This window comes from Callorhinchus milii, unplaced genomic scaffold (genome assembly GCF_018977255.1).
Source record: "Callorhinchus milii isolate IMCB2004 unplaced genomic scaffold, IMCB_Cmil_1.0 Scaffold9, whole genome shotgun sequence".
In the NCBI taxonomy this organism is placed as follows: Eukaryota; Metazoa; Chordata; class Chondrichthyes; order Chimaeriformes; family Callorhinchidae; genus Callorhinchus; species Callorhinchus milii.
The window spans coordinates 16,366,086-16,383,966 of NW_024704750.1; the positions used below are offsets into that span (position 1 = coordinate 16,366,086).

The 17,881-nt window shown below is 45.1% G+C and overlaps 1 protein-coding gene across 1 annotated transcript in view; it reads left to right on the top strand.

Annotated features, from left to right (window-relative positions):
- The first annotated feature begins 1,312 nt into the window (after positions 1-1,312).
- slc8a3 (solute carrier family 8 member 3) overlaps positions 1,313-17,881 on the top strand; it is a 116,908-nt gene continuing 100,339 nt past the window's right edge. The window contains 3 exon segments of the mRNA XM_007893267.2: positions 1,313-1,344; positions 7,221-8,452; positions 8,455-9,064. Coding sequence (XP_007891458.2) covers positions 7,297-8,452; positions 8,455-9,064 — 1,766 coding nt within the window. The 5' untranslated portion in view covers positions 1,313-1,344; positions 7,221-7,296.

Sequence of the window (17,881 nt, forward strand, 5' to 3'; positions counted from 1 at the left end):
AACATTTTCAAGTGCAAACAAATTTGCAAAATAAATCACTGCCAATTCTTGCGTGCAAAAAAGCAAGAAGTGAGCGATGAGGTGGGGGTGGTGAATGAATCCCACGTTAAGCATGCGGGCAAAGAAAGCACTGATGAGAGAGAGAGGGTGTGGGTGTGGGGTGGGGGGTTAGAGGCAATGTGGGGTGATGCCCTCCCGATTCCCCACGTATTTTTTTTGTTTGCTCCTATTTTTCGAAGGGTGGGAATGGGCTACATTCTCACCCGGTTTCGTGCGACTGTCAGTTCCGACTGACTTAAACACGCGCGATTTTACTGATTTATTTTTGTCGGCACTTCCATAATATGCAGTGATGCAAATTACGCATCGAATTACCATGCACGGAAGATGCAACGTCTTAGCTACGGTGCAGTTTGCCAGTGGTCTGACTGACTTGGCTTGACTTGGCTTGGCTTGGCTTGACTGACTGCTGATGGCTTTCCTGTGTGTTGTGTTACAGTGAGCTTGTTGGCTTGCAACTGAGCCCAGTTGATGATAGGGTGACGTGGAGAAGCCAAACAGCGAGGCTGAGACTGAGACACACACACACACACCACACACACAGACAGAGAGACTTTGGTTGCATTTGACTGAAAGAGCTGCAGATTTTTCCTCTCTCCCTTCCCCTTCTCTCTCTCACACACACACACACTCTCCTCTCTCTCTCTCTCCCTGTCCTGTTCTCTCTTTGCTGATGCAGATCGAATAGCAAAAGCATCCAGTTGGGGAGCCGAGGAGGGTGGTGTGGTGGTGGCAGTGGGTGGGTGGGTGGGTGATGGTGGTGGTGGTGGGGGTGGGTGAGGGGGGGGATTGAGTCGAGTCTCCAGCAGCAGCCAATACACGTGGGCGGACAGTTTTCTTAATTCATTGCCACCGCAGTGCTTTTTTTGGACGATCCACTGACACCACAAACCATCACCCTCACCACCACCATCATCATCATCATCATCATCATACCCCACCCCCCCTCCACACACACACACACACACACTCCCCTCCAACAAGGAACAAGCAAAGCAAAGCAAAACCAGCAACGGTGGGAGTCCAGGGCATCTGAATGGAATTCCAGCGCCATCGACCACAGCAAATCTCTGTCGACAGCTGCAGAAATCGCCACCGCTTTGATAGCAGAAACCCAGGCAAGTGGGCGAGCAATGCACACACTCACTCACACTCACTCACACACTCACACTCACACACTCACACAATTTCCCAGTCTGGTCGCTGTTCGTTGCCGGTCAGTGCCCGGGGAGACGACGAGAAAGCTGTACAATGTGCAGTCTGGTGTATGGTTGATACGGATGGGTATATACTATATATATATTATATTATGTATGTGTGTGTGTGTGTCTGTGTGTGTGTGTGTGTGTGTAAAGCACTCCAAGAGATTTCTGATTGTGTCTTTATGGTGTTATATATATATATATATAGAGAGAGAGAGAGAGAATATGCATATATATATAGAGAGAGAGAGTATATGCATATATATATAGAGAGAGTATATGCATATATAGAGAGAGAGAGTATATGCATATATATATATAGAGTATATGCATATATAGATAGAGAGTATATGCATATATATAGAGAGAGTATATGCATATATATATAGAGAGTATATGCATATATATAGAGAGAGTATATGCANATATATAGAGAGTATATATATATATAGAGAGTATATGCATATATATATATAACCATTTCTGATTGTGTCTTTTTGGTGTTATATATATATTGAGAGAGAGAGAGTATATATGCATATATATATATATATATAAACATTACTGATTGTGTCCCTTTTTATTGGAGAAAGAAATTAGCAAGGTAACATTTTTTTTCCAACCAGTTAATTCTATTTGATCCTAACGCATTGACTAGCACACATTATTATTATTATTATAATAATAATTATTATATAATCTAACCTACCCCCCCCCCCCCCCCCCCCCTCTCTCTCTCTCTATCTCTCCATCTCACGTACAGATCCGCGACTTCGCTTAAGAATCATTGTGTGTGAAGATCCGCCTCTGTGCAACACAGCTTCACAACACTTTAATTCGTTTTTCTCAGGGAAACGACCAAAAAGCCAGTGCTGAGCAGCTTCTCTCGAGAATCCTCTCCCCTCTGCTTTCCTCACACGTTTGTGTCGATCATGTACTGTAATTGCAAGGGGTAGGGGTGGGGGTGGGGTGGGTGGGGTGGGGGGGAATAATTCAAAAAATGATTTGTACTGTACTCTGCAAATGCATGCAATATGGGACCCCTCCCTCCCTCCATCCATCCACCTCCCTCCCTCCATCCTCCTCTTTCTTTCTCTCCCTCCTTCTCTCCTTCCATCCCTCTCTCCTTCCATCCCTCTCTTTCTCCTCTCCCCCCCCCCCCCCCCACCCACCGTTGTATGAGCTGTGGAGAGGATGAATGCTGATGAAACGCTTAATGTAACCTATTGCATTATGATTAATCCTCCCCAGCTGCTGTGTTCATTCATGTCTGCTCAGCTCCCCCTTGTTTACCTCGGTCAAATTTAGCGACTGCGCCATGGTCCTTCCCTAAATAGGGCAAAGGCTTCTTGTGCAGCTTCCAGTGAGGGAGGGAGGAAGGGACATCCATGGCTTCTTGGCTGCTGAGGGTTTTCCCAACGAGTATTCCCTGCTCCAGGCAAAACTACAGGTGCAAACAGCTAATACCCTCCCCCTCTGTCTCTCTTTCTCTCCCCCACACCAACACACATATGCACACCTACCTCACCTCCTCCTCTCTCTCTCTCTCTCTGCAGGATTCCTGCTGCCCCATAACTGTGCCCACTGTCAAGCCAAGTCAAACTGAGATTCTGTGACAATTCATCTCTGTAACTGTCTTTTTTTTGGGGGGGGAGTGGGTGGGGGTGGGGGGGGGGTCAGCCGGGTGTCTTAACATGTGCGGAAACCCATCGCCGCGCTTAGGTTTAGAGGATCCAAACCAAACTGAGAATTCGGAATCAAAAGTTGCTCGTTTTTTTTTAAAAAATGTGGACGCCACGGACTCCCGTCTCGTGTTGGATGTGTTAGAATTTTTTTTCGGACATAACTTTGTGCTTGAGGTTGTATCCTCACACACTCTTGTGTTTCGGTTACACACGATCTGGTGGCATTTGTTGGCTTGTTGAAATTTGATTTGGTTTCAGTGTCTCTGACAGGGTTACTTGTAATTCTGGTTATGGCAAGTTCCTGACTCCACACGCCTCTGTTTAGGTAGCAATAAGTAGGAATGAATTTGTTAGTTGATTGGTGGATCTATTTCCTCCCAAATCTATAATTTCTCCCAAAAAAAGAAATAATAATTTGGTCACTCAATCCACAATTCTTTGTGGGACTCTGCTGTGTGCAATTGGCTGCCACATTTCAACAACAAAATACAGTGAATTCACTTCTGTGAAGCGCTTTGAGATGTCTCAACAACAACAGCAAAATTACATTTGTATAGCGCCTTTCACATCAAGAAGATGTGCCAAGGCACTGGACAATCAGTGTTTTGGACCCGAGCTGGGGGTCAGGATTGGGGAGGGTGGAGGGCAGGGGTGAAACAGGGTGAGCAAAAGCACGATCGAAGAGGAGGATCTTGAGATGGGTCTCGAAGGAGGCAAGGGAGGGGGCGAGGCAGAGGGACTGCGGGATGGACTTCCAGAGGGTGGCGGCAGAGTGGCAGAAGGCCCGCCTGCCAATGGTGGGACCGGATAGGCAGGGGACGTGAAGCAAGCCAGAACCCACTGAACGGAGGGAGCGGGCAGGATGGTAGGAGGTCACAGAGGTAGTGGGGAGTTAAGACCATGGAGGGCTTTGAAGGTGGGGGAGCAAGGCTATGCAGGACTTTAAAGGTGAGAACTAGGATCTTGAACTGTATTCTCTGTGATGGGAAGCCAGTGGAGTCGTGTGAGGATGGGGGTGATAGGGTCAGGGAGCCTGGTGCAGGAGAGGACAGGGGCTGCAGAGTTCTCGATGATGTGCAGCCTATGGAGGGAGGAGTTGGGGAGGCCGACAAGCATGGAGTTTGCATAGTCAAACCTCGATGTTGTGAAAGTGTGCATGAGGGTTTCAGGGACCTGCGGTGTGAGACAGTGGCGGAGCCGGGCGATCTTGTGGAGGTTGGGGCACGGATGTGGGGTAGAAAGGATAGTTGAGGGTCAAACAGTACTCCAAGGTTCTGGACTGACTTAGTAAGGTGGAGTGTGCGTCCATGGATGGTGATGCTGTCAGCGCATGATGTGTGGAGGCGCTGATGTGAGCCAATCAGGAGAGCCTCGGTCCTGTTGACGTTCAACTGAAGAAAGTTAGCTCTCATCCAGGATTTGATGTCTAACAGACATTCTGTCAAGACAGCAGTGGTCCTGGAGTCAAGGGTGGAGGCAGAGAAGTACAGTTGGGTGTCATCCGCATACATGTGGAAGTTGATCCCATGTCTGCGGATTATGTCACCAAGACGGAGCATATAAATATTGAAGAGAAGGGGACCAAGGACAGAGCTCTGAGGAACACCACACGAGATGTGCAGGGGCTAGAGGAGAAGTCGTTTGTGGAGATGAAGTGGAGAAGGTGTGAGAGGTATGATCTGAACCAGTCAAGGAGGGCCGTGAAGGTTGAGATGAGAGGAAAGGCGGTGGATGAGAATTGAGTGGTCGACGCTTTCGAAGGCAGTAGAGAGGTCAAGCAGGACGAGGAGGTAGAGGGAGCCCTGGTCGCAGATGGACAGAATGTCATTCGTCACTTTGACCAAGGCTGTTTCTGTGCTGTGGGCGGCACGGAAACCCAATTGGAGGGGTTCGTGAAGGGAGTGGCAGGAGAGGAAGGAGCAAAGCTGGGAAGTAACAACTCATTCCAGGCCCTTGGAGAGGAAAGGGAGGTTGGAGATGAGGTGGTAGTTTGAAAGCAGGAATGGGTCCAGGGAGGTTTTTTTTAAGGATACAAGTGATGATGGCCGTTTTAAAAGTGGTGTGAACTGTACCAGTGGACAGGGAGAAGTTTATAGTGTGAGTAGAGGGCCAAGGAGGTGGAGTTGGGAGGTAAGGAGAGGGGTAGGATGGGGTCGAGGGAGCAGGTGGTCGGTTTCATGCGGGTTATAGTGATGTTGAGAGAGGAGTGGGAGACAGGTTCGAAGGTGTGGGGGGAGGGATGGATGGGGGCCAGGGTGTGAGAGGCGATGGGGAGGGTGTAGCAGACGGAAGGGCAGAGGCAGCTGAGCGGATCCCCTTGACTTTAGATTCAAGACAGTCCAGTATCGCCTCACAGTTGGCATTGGAGATGAGGATGGGCAATGTGATAAGGCGCTACATCAAATGCAAGGATTATTATTTATGTGTACACTTGATGTCGGTTGGCCTTTGCAATGTGTATTTCCCTACAATGCAAAAATTCCCATTGTAAAACAGTGGCACCAGGAGAGGCGAATAATTGCCTTGGGGAACTGACACTCACCTCTTTGCAGAAGAGAGCAGTGACATTGTTGCTCCTCGCAGTCAAAGTAGCTCTGCTTATTTATTTAATGCGCGCTGTAATTCTCATTCAAACATTCGTCACTAAGCTTACAATAAATCCAGTCAAGCACTTTGAAATGTCCACCTGACATGAAAGGTGCTATATAAATTGCAAGGGTTATTATTTATTATTGCTCGATACATTATTATTCTGTATTAATAATGTAGTCCTGAAAGTCATGTCTCTGTTAGCCCCAAAACTTCAACAATCATCTCTTAGACCTGAAAGACAAGGCTTGGGTGAAGCTGCATTTAACTTGGTTACAAACACAATGCACAAGAATGTAAATTGCTTTGACCTGGTGAAATATGAATATAGTGTCAGCCTGGCTCAGTTGGTAGAACTTTAGCTTGTAGGTTCAAGCCCTACGTTGGGGCTTTGAATTCACAAGTCTAGGCTGACGCTCCAATGCAGTGCTGGGGGTACGCTGCACTGTTGGAGGTGCCATCCTTCAGATGAGCTGTTTATACCGAGGTCTCGATTAGGAAGTGAGTTTCTCTCGGTGTTCTGATCAACAATCTCCTAAAATAAAATTGGTTACTCGCTCCATGGCTGTTTGTGGGACATTGCTGTGTGTAAATTAGCTGCTGTGTTTCGCCTACAAAATACATAGTTATAATGCTTAACAGTATATCCTGTGAAGCGCTTTGAGAGTCCTCCTGACCTGAAAGATGCTGTATCAAATGGGATTCTATTATTTTAGAAATCTCCCCTCCACAAATACAGAGGACTTGGTAATCAAATTGTTTCTCAAGTCAACAGTATCCTTTTAAATCTGTAGAGTGTGAAAAAAAACTGAAGGATTGTGCTACCCTTGAAGTATTCCCCTCAGTAATAAATTATTGCTGAATTCTATTCTCCATAACAGTCATCAACATTTCGTTTGTTGACAAAATTCTGCATATTTCTGTTGTATGTAGCAAATATTCTATTCATTTTGATTGCGAGTCAAGAATCACATTATTTTGTCTCCTTTGAGTTCCTTTGCTCCTCTCCTCAGCTGCTCTGAGCACACGTCACTGCCCCAGTTGATCTGCTCCCATGTCTCTGTCTCTGTTAGCCTTCCGATGTCTCCGAAGAGATGTCCTAAAGCATCCTGGCATGATTCAATCACTGTGCTTCTCCTTCCCCCCCACCCCCCAGAGTGATTCAAACTATGAGTTCCCCCACTCCCTCCCTCACACACATACACCCAGCGTGGAGTGATTCAGTCTGCATCCCACCACACAGCCTGTCTCTGTATAAATGATACATAAATGTAAATTATGCAAAGACACTGCAGCCCATCACATCCTGTCACCCCCTCGATAATGTACTGCAGTTGATTGTTGATAGCTTTCCAATGTAGTGTCTTAACTCGGTATCCTTAATCCTATTTGCATTTTTAAATCTTGTTGCGTTAAAAAAAGGATAGTCTCTCAAAACAAAATTGGTCACTCAATCCACAACTGTTTGTGAGACGCTGCTGTGTGCAATTGGCTGCTGTGTTTTGCTCACAAAATATAGTCAATCCACTTTATAATATATTCTGTAAAACGCTTTGAGGCGTCTCAATGAGGTGATAGGGCGCTATATCAAATGCAAGGATTATTATTACTACGACAATGTAGCTTGGCTAATGCCTTATCTTAAAATGTGATTTATTTTTGCTTTGATAAAACAATGTTTCAGATCCTTCGGTAGAGGCGTCTTGGCTTTGAAGATTTGCTCCGTCGGCGAAGGAAGTTGAGCAGAGAAACTGTTTTGAATGGCGTGGTTTAGGTTGCAGACGTTCATGTCATTTTGCCTCCACCTTGGCCTGGTGGCAGTCATGCTCTTGTGGCACCCCTTACGTGTGGACGCAGGCACCACTGAGCCCACGAGAACTCCGAAGCCAAATAAAACCTGCACGGGGAGCTACGAGTGCAAGGAAGGGGTCATCCTGCCCATATGGTACCCGGAAAATCCATCGCTGGGTGATAAAATCGCCAGGGTGATTGTGTATTTCGTGGCAATGATCTACATGTTTTTAGGCGTCTCCATTATCGCCGACCGCTTCATGGCATCCATCGAAGTGATTACGTCGCAAGAGAAAGAGGTGACCATCAAGAAACCCAATGGAGAGACCAGCACCACGACGGTACGGATCTGGAACGAAACTGTGTCCAACCTGACCCTTATGGCCCTGGGATCATCCGCGCCTGAGATCCTGCTGTCTGTCATCGAGGTGTGTGGCCACGGGTTCGAAGCCGGCGAGCTCGGCCCCAGTACCATCGTGGGCAGCGCCGCTTTCAACATGTTTGTGATCATCGCCATCTGTGTTTATGTTATCCCAGACGGCGAAACCAGGAAGATCAAACACCTGCGCGTGTTCTTCGTCACGGCGGCATGGAGCATTTTCGCCTACATCTGGCTGTACATGATCCTCGCGGTCTTCTCGCCAGGCGTGGTGCAGGTGTGGGAAGGTCTGGTCACCCTGTTCTTCTTCCCGCTTTGTGTGAGCCTCGCCTGGGTGGCCGATCGGCGGCTTCTCTTCTACAAGTACATGCACAAGAAATACCGCACCAACAAGAACAGAGGCATCGTGGTTGAGATGGAGGGCGACCACCCCAAGGGCATGGAGATGGACGGCAAAATGGTGAACTCCCACTACATTGACGGCACAGTGCTGGCGGCTTTGGATGGGAAAGAAGTGGACGAGTCCCGCAGGGATATGATTCGGATCCTGAAGGATCTCAAGCAGAAGCATCCTGAAAAAGATCTGGATCAGCTGGTGGAGATGGCCAACTATTACGCCCTTTCCCACCAGCAGAAGAGCAGGGCTTTCTACCGTATCCAGGCCACGAGGATGATGACCGGCGCAGGGAACATCTTGAAGAAACACGCAGCTGAACAGGCTAAGAAGAGCACCAGCATGCACGAGATCAGACTGGAAACCCCGATGACCTCTGCTCCCGAGTCTACTTTGAACCCTGCATTTACCAGTGCCTGGAGAATTGTGGGGCTGTGCTGCTGACTGTGGTTCGCCGAGGAGGAGACATAAGCCAAACGGTAGTGGTGGACTACAAGACAGAGGACGGCTCCGCCAACGCAGGCGCTGACTATGAGTTTAGCGAGGGGACGGTAGTCTTCAAGGCGGGCGAAACACAGAAAGAGATGTCCGTAGGCATCATCGACGACGATATCTTCGAGGAAGACGAGCATTTCTTTGTGCGACTTAATAACATTCGCGTGATCGAACTGGAAGACTCCCTGGAACCAAATAATGTTCCCTATCCAAAAGCTTCACTGGTTTCCCCATCGGTCGCCACGGTCACTATTCTCGATGACGACCACGCGGGTATCTTTACGTTTGAGGCTGACTTAGTCCGTGTGAGCGAAAGCATTGGTGTGATGGAGGTGAAGGTGTTGAGAACATCTGGTGCACGTGGGACAGTCATTGTGCCCTTTAGGACATTGGAAGGGACGGCCAAGGGAGGTGGCGAGGACTTCGAAGATACCTACGGAGAACTGGAGTTCAAAAACGATGAGACGACGTAAGTGGTGGTTCTTATTGCACTTTTGACTTCAATGTTCTGTTCTGTTCTTGTGTGATGAGGGGGGCGGGCTGCTATTAAATGCCTATCTTGCTTCCAAACGCAGGACTCGCGGCCGCTGTCGGTGAAGTCAAAGCACTTTAATGTGGCATATATGGGAACATCTTAATCTGAGTACATTATTAAGCAATAACCCAGTGTGGACTGAAACATACTCGTCGACTGGCTCCACATTCAATACGGTCATAATGTGATATGACTACACTTGCTCAGAATGAGAAAAATGTAACGTTCATCTTTGCACGTCTGAATAGGGTTGGCTTTTACCAGAGCACCATGGATGCCAGAATACATTATTTTCTGCCTTGTGCTCCTGTCGGTTAACCATACATAAGTAGTAGTAAGCAAAACTGTTAATGCAGTCGGATATTAATAGGCTCGCATGTTGCTTCATGACTTTAAGATTAAGCCAAATACTACGGTTTGCGAAGAGAGAATATTAATTTGAGAAACCAAAATTACAATTAAGTAGGATGTTGTAGGGTTCGGGGAATAAGCATTTTCTAATAGGCTGCATACAGTCTGCAGGCTCTGTTGTTACATGTGTTAGAATAGATGCTACAAGTAGCTAAGGGTTTCCTTAGAATTAAGTGTTAGAATTTGTCAGTGGTTAAGGGAGAGCTTGGAAGATCCTCCTAATCACTGGACTTTAAGGGCAGTGATTTATGTTCTCTAAAAATCTTCTGTTTTTTTGTTGGATTCCATTTCTAACAGATATTAATTCAAGGTATTGTGCAAACAACTAAGAGGCTAACTCTGTGTTGGAGGCTGCAAGTATATATTACACCTTTCTTTTGTTAATGGAGTTTGGAGTTGACCCCTCCAACTGGATTCATATAGTTGCACGCAGTTTTGGTACACGGATTAAGAATGTAAAGCGAATAATCATCTCTGGATCTTAGTGTCTGAAATAAGGCCATAATATTTTGACTGCAGAGAGTGGTGTAATGCTAAAAGAAAAATAAGGAATTAAAATGGTGAATGCCTGAGCTATAATTCTTGGAAACACTACTTATTTTCTTTAATAATATACTGTGCGGTTTCAGTGCTGCCTTGATTAACTACTGTATATGGGGTTAAAGGGTTGCAATAACTGGCAGTGGCTTAAAATATATGTAATTATATCAGGGCTCTTGAGGCGTAATTATAGCAAGGCTCGTGAGATGCGTTTCTATAAACCTACTGCCTTTTACTGTATGAAAGGTGGGAATCCGGGGGGGAATACATTCCATTCATTGTACCCTATGTGTAAACTCTGGCTTATAAGCTGGTTTTACTGAAGACGGTTTCTCTATCACTGCCGTTGCCCACTGAGAAAAATGAGATCAGCATTGGTTATGCTTTGACTTGCTGGCCTCGCTAATCCTGTTTGTCACCGTAACAAATGACAGTGGCACTCGCCTAATCTATCGGGAAGCATCCTAAGCCTTTATCTCCAGATGATTTTCATTGAAATCAGCTTTTTGTTCATTAATTAATTAATTTGTAGGTTATTGAAATGATGTCCGTCCAGTACAGAGGCTCTGATGCCAAGTGTTGGCAAATATTCATCTTTTTTTTAATGGAGAACATCGAGTTTTGAGATATGCACAAGTTCTCTGTGGTGATAGATGGCTAAGGGAAGGGAGTTCAGTGCATGATTTACATGCAATAGATCTGTTGATGTATTTCACAGGTTAATCAAAAATCCACGGGAGTACTCAATGATGATTTTTTTTCCCCCCCAGTGGAATTGGCCTGTGCTTAAGTCTCTGTAGATTCTGAAATTTCAAGTGAATTTTGTAAGATATTGCATTTAATAATAATACTCATTGCATATAGCACTTTATCACATCTTTGAGACGTCTCAAAGCACTTCACAGAATATACTTTATTTATTTTGAAGAGATTATTACCCCCAGAAAACTGATCCGCCAATCGATTAACAACCGGGTTCCTACTTACTCCTAGGGAAACAGAGGTGTGTGGAGTAAGGAACTTGCCTAAGGTTTCACCCAGGTCCTTTTGCTTGTGAGGCGAGCGCTCTAACCAATATTCTACAGGACTCCATGGCTTTAAAAGGTGCTCTGCTAACTTTTCTGAAACTGCGGACCTTAAAGGTTAAAGATCTTAAATATGGAGACCTTTAAGTAGGTTTGCAGTAAAATGGATTTTGAGTGCACAGTGAAAGTGCGTGAAGCTTGAAGAGAAGGTGAAATATTCCCTGCAAATAGCAGTGCAACTTGTAGCCTGCTCATAATAGGTAGGGAAAAATCATTCTGGAAAGAAATTGCATGATTACAGCATCGAGAGATTGAGTTTCGAGTGCAGCACTTGAGTTAACACAGGTTGACTATCCAGGGTTATTCACTCCCTGAGGTCTTTAAAGGGGAATTTTGCTAGGTCTGAAATTCATGACTACAAACAGAAAGCCCTGCTCTATTAACAGTAACGTACCAACAACATCAGTATGTGGTGTCAGGTATTTTTCCTCTGTTTACCTCCCAGTAAGTAGGAACCCGGTTGTTAGTCGATTGGCTGGGTGGTAATAATCCCTTCAATAAAATAAAATAACAATCTGGCCACTCACTCCAAGACAGTTTGTGGGACACTGCTGTGCGCAATTGGCAGCTGTGTTTCACCCACTAAATACACAGTCACTACACTTTACAGTATATTCTGTGAAGTTTAGGAATATAGGAACAGGAGTAGGCCATTCAGCCCCTCAAGCCGTTCTGTCAGATCATGGCTGATCTGAGAAATCTCAACGACATGATAAGGTGCTGTATCGAATGCAAGGATTATTACTACTATTATTACTATAGCCCTGTTGGCTGAAATTCTGTTTCTGGTGCTATACATAGCACCTTTGGCAATGTCATCGGTTAATGGGATTTCCTCAACATAATCGCACATTATCAAAGGTCTGTTACACCGACTACTTCAAAATCTGTAGCATTCCCAACCAGGAAGGAACCGTGTGCAGTTCAAGACTAGCATAATATTTACTGAGTTTCTTTTCTTGTAAAACTTTAATTTCAGTCTAAATCCTGTTCTTAATTTTGATAAGTAGACTATCCAGACTCCTGCTGTTTTCCTTGATCTTGTGCCTAATTTTATTAATATGTGTTATAGTGCTTGGTAATCTGTGTGCAAACCAGGTAATCTACATGCAAATACTTACGACCGCAATTTACATTCCTGGAGCTCTTTCCACGTCGGGAGTATGTGTCAAAGCGCTTCACAGAGCTGACGGGAGCTTGCTCATCTACGTGGAAACCTGGTTCTCTATGTGCACAGTCCGTCACCACTCTGCAAACATAGAGTCCTATAGCTTAGTGGTTAGAGCACTTGCCTCGCAAGCAGGAGGACCTGGGTTTGATTTCTGGGCTGGGCAAAACCTTAGGCAAGTTTCCTTATTCCACGCCCCTGTTTACCTAGCAGTAAGAAAGAACCCAATTGTTAGTCGATTGGCGGATCGCTTTTCTGGAGCTATTAATCCCCCCCCCACCACCAAAAAAAAATTATGGTAACTCAATCCACCACTGTTGGTGGGATTGCTGTACACAATTGGTTGCTGCATTTTGCCCACAAAAGACAATTCACTTTGTAGTATATTCTGTGTAGGGCTTTGGAATGTCTCGAAAACGTGATAAGGCGTTACATCAAATGTAAGGATTATTGTTATGAGTTTGTCTCTGTGCGTGAACTTTTAAAAGATTGTTCTTGTGAGGCACCGTTTGTTCCTGTGCTTTTCGCTTGTTAAACAATCTGCATTAGTGTATGGCTTCCTTAGGAATTGTGTCCAGAAGTGGTGGTTGAAGGACAGAACACATAGAAGATTTATAAAGGCAGAAACACAAACATAGACTGTACAATTGCGTACAGTGGGACCTGAATAATGGAACTGAATACCTTTAAAGGGAATTAGCAGTTCTGACTCAGAATTCAATCAAAACAAATCTAAAAAGGGTTGCTATTAACAATGTGCATCAAAATTGATAGCAAACAATGGCGTTAGCACCTAAATTATTATTTTTTTATAGCTTAGAGGCTCTGGCCCTGTGTTGTATCGCCCTGGACTTTGTGTCACAATATAGAATTCACAAAGCCCTGGTGTAATGTCTCCTCTGTGCTCATACAACCTGAAGAAAAATATTTCATTTTATACCTCGAGTAGAAGCAGCTCTACTGCATCAGTGTTTTTATTTAGCTCCTGTTTCTCAGAATGAAGGCTTTGAGAATTTGTGGACTGAACATGAACAGGTGGAACCTACCAAATCACAGGCTATTGAACTGGAGTTCATGTCTGATGCAATGTATTGTCCAATGGGCAGTTGGCATTCGGGTTAGATGCTAAAGTCAGGAAGTCCAAGTGAACATCTTGCCAATGTATTAAGAACAATGTTCTGCACTGCAGGAAGATCAGTGCATATTGACCTGCTGGTCTAATAGCACATCATCATAGTACACTGTCGCACTTTGAGCTTCAAACCACAAGAGTGATGTCGGATGCAATATTGATGCTCTGCCTTTAGGCTTAAGGTCAAGTTCCTTCTGTCTGTCAAAACTTTTCATGTTTAGTGCAGTTTAAGTTAATATGTATAAGGTCAGTGGAAGAAATAGTGAGCAGTCAAAGAGCTTGGTGCCTGCATTCTGCTATTTGTAAAGAGATCTGGGGTTTTTAACGCATTCCTCCGTGACCCACTACAAATGAATAGGTCCCTGCAATGCAGGGCTGGCCTGTTAGGAGCTAATCTAAGACTTGATTTTAACATGCCGTCTGCCTGCCGCCTGCCCATCACGACTCTTTGGCTGGCAGACGTGTGGGGAACTCAGAATGATCCATTAATAGAGGCGGTAGGGATTGGCAACTGAAGTATTTTTGTCCGGGGCCATCTCTGCTGCTGTGTGACACTTCAGTGTCCTAGTGTCAGAGGTGAAATCCTCTGCACATATCCTTGATCGGTTTAATTGACAGAGCACCTGGTTGGCCTGATCTCATTTCTGCTGATTGGTAGGTATTCTGTAAAACATCAGCATGGGACCTAAATAGACTGCTGTGCTCATGTCAGCCTCTCGCTTTCCTTCAGAGAATCTCAGCAGAAGAGCTTGAGGAGTTCAACTCTCTGCAAGTCCATCTACTGTTTGCAGCCCTAATCATTCCTGTAGCATCTGGAAGAATTTTTAACCTGAGAACAGTGTTGATTGCATGAACGCTCAGGCATCCAGACCAGCAAGTGTATAGCATAATGAAGCAGGTCCTTCGCCCCCCCCCACCTCCGACGCCCCCCATCTCTCTCTTTCTCTCTCTCTCTCTCTCTCTCTATAAATACATATAGACTCAAGAGTGCAAATACTCCGTTTCTGGCGAAAGAGGAGGGACTGAGGGATATAGTGAGAAGACCAGTGAATCGGTGGAGTTTGTAGTCAATTAAAAAATTCTAGGCACGTTAAGCCTAATAGCCCTAACCTGCTGCTAAAAAAGATTCTGTTCTTCGTAATGTGGTTTCAGGGAGCTCACATTCAAACAGGCAAAACGACAGAGAATCATACAATTATACATAGAACGTTACAGGACGGAAACAGGCCATTCGGCTGGAAGTCTGGTTGCTTATATTTGACATCAGCCCTCGCTCCTCTTAATCCTACAACAACAAAAAATTACATTTGTGTAGCGCCTTTCACGTTGGGAGGACATAGTGGGGAGTCTCAAGAGTGCAAATACGGTGTTTCTAGAGCTGTAAACGAGAGTGCAAAACCTGTGACAAAAGGGAATAGGAATACTCTCCTATTCCCTCCTCTTGTCAGCGAAACAAGTGCAGCTTTTATCCTGGGTTTTGCCTGTCTGAATAAATGAAGCACATTAACTACTCGTCACTCGTTACAGTCAGTCAACCTCAATCAGCTCCTTGGCCACAAGATGCTGCATTTAAACCTCACAACAGTTGGCACTGGGGCGGAGGACCGTGAATTTTGATTGATGCGATGGTGCTGCTGACGTTGTTGTTCATGTCTTCTATGTTCTTCGCTTGACGTGGGAGGAGTCCGGCTGACAATTATGATTCCTCAAATAATGAGGGGACTGATCACACTTCCAGCCATAACTACTCTAGGACTTCAGTCTTAAGGCCTAGCTAGTGAATAGAGTTATCAGGAGAGATTGGAGAGGCTGGAACTGTTTTCATTGGAGCAGAGAAGGCTGAAGGGGGAACCTGATGAAGGTGTGCAGAATTGTGAGGGGTTTTGGTAGGGTAAATAGGAAGAAGTTATTTCCATGGTTAGGGGAGTTGGTGACTGGGGGACATAGTTATAAAATAACCGCAGAATAGCAAAAGGAGAACAAAGGAGGCATTGTTTCACCCATGGTGTGGAATAGCTGCTGAGCAGAGTGCTAGATGAAAAGCAGAGTGAAAGAGTAAGGACTAGAAACATCAGTTGTAACCGACGTAAAATAAGTGAAGTAATTCAGAAATCAGAAAAATAAGTGGAAGATGGTAGGGCGGGTGTACTGGAAGGATGAGATCAAATGGGCTGAAGGGCCTTCTTTATCCAAACCGATCTCATGAAAGGAACAAATAATAATAATAATAATCCTTGTATTTGATATACGCCAACAACTTGCATTTAAATAGCACCCTTCACGAGGGGTAGCATCCTGGAGCACCTTATCACCTTATCGTTGAGGCGTCTCAAAGTGCTTCGTAGAATATATTATAAAGTGAATTGGCTGTGTATTTTGTGGGCCAACAGAAGGAACCTGAAACTAAACCATAGAAAAATAAATAATCCTTGCATTTGCCACAGCACCTTTCACATCAGCAAGCGCTTCACAAGATTTACTATAAGGTATAGTAATTGTATATTTTGGAGGTGAACAAAGGAGCAGAGATGAATTATTTTAATAATAATCGTTGAATTTGCATTTGATATTTGATTTGATCTTTAAAAGCCATCGATCAAGGCATCGTCACATTAAAAATAAGTGTTAATTCGAGTGAATAATAAAGACAGAATAATAAAAGGAGCTAAGAAGGCTGAGTAATTCATCAACTGGATCTGAAAGCCCCTCTGACATTTAAAATATTCATGAAAGTGTTAATTCAAATACTGACATGATTATTTTTTCAAAAAGTCCACATTCACCTCACTAATTTGATTTTCACATGTTGTTAGTCTTGCTCACCTTTCACCTTTCGAGTGTAGACAGATCTTTTGCTGAAATCCAAAGTCCCATTAGAGACTTCACTGCTGCTCTGCAGAAACAGGATTAGCAGATGCCAGGGAATGTCACGGAATTACTGCACATGGCTCCAGGAACATTGCAAATCCAGGCAATAATTGATATGAGGATACTCTCCGCACTGCCATAATCCAAACTATAAGTAACCCTGTCAGACACGCTGAAACCCTCCCTTGCCTCCTCCAAGATCCATCTCAAGACCCTCCTCTTCGACCATGCTTTCGATCACCCTGCTTCCTCTCCCTGTCTTCCATGATGCTGATCCCCAGCTCGAGTCCGAAACTCTTACTGTCCAGCGCCTTGGGACAGCCTCCCGACGTGAAAGGCGCTATACAAATGTAATTTTGTTGTTGTTGAAACCAAATGAAATTTCAACAAGCTAATAATTACCATCAGATCGTAAGGAAATTTGCCTACGTTTTCGCCCTGCCGGGAATCGAACCCGGGTCCTCTCGCTTGAGAAGCGAGTGCTCTAATTAATGTGCTACAGGACTCCAATTAATACACATAGTTTCAGGAATATTGCTAATCCGGGAAATAATTGATATGAGGATTCAACAACAACAACAAAATTACATTTGTATGATCGTGTATGAAGCTTTCGGTGCCCTGTGGTGTGAGACAGTGGCGGAGCTGGGCGATGTTGTGGAGGTGGGGGAAGGCGGAGCAGGTCATGGCATAGATGTGGGGTAGAAAAGATAGTTGAGGGTCAAACAAGACCCCAAGGTTCCGGACTGGCTTAGTAAGGAGGAGTGTGCATCCATGGAATGTGATGCTGTCAGTGCCTGAGGTGTGGAGTGGCTGACGAGAGCCATTCAGTAGAGCCTCAGTTTTGCTGACATTCAACTGAAGAAGGTTAGCTCTCAACCAGGACTTGATGTCTGACAGACATTCTGTCAGGACAGCATTGGCTCTGGAGTCAAGGGTGGAGGCAGAGAGGTATAGTTGGGTATCATCCCCATACATGTGGAAGTTGACCCCATGTCTGCAGATGATGTCCCAAGAGGGAGCATATAGATATTGAAGAGGAGGGGACCAAGGACAGAGCCCTGAGGTGGGTTGCGTGGCGGAGAGGGATTGAGGAGTTAAGGGAGATAAGTGATGGTATGAGATATTGTTTTACAGGAACGTTTTCCCAATAATCCATCATCTTAGTTACTTAGCAATGGCCTCTCGAGGCTGAGCCAAGTGGGCATCTCCTGTGTAGGGTGATTATCTCTACTGTATTCAATCTACAAACGCAGCCCAACAGCAAGGGGATGGATTGATTCCTCGTATAGCTTTACTGGCATCCGCTGAGCGCGAAGACAGATGATGACTTCTTGAGATGATGTGCAGCACTGTAACCTTAGGAGTGTGAATGTGTGAATGATGCAAAAACTCATGTCCTGATGCCCAGAGGCTTCCCTGTGGGCAACGATTCCCAGATCCAAAGGATGGCCTAGGGACGTATGTTTCATGGAAAATTTGCAAAATGGAATTAACTTACAAATATTCCTATTTATTTCCCTCTCACTGCTCCTTTCACCTCATCC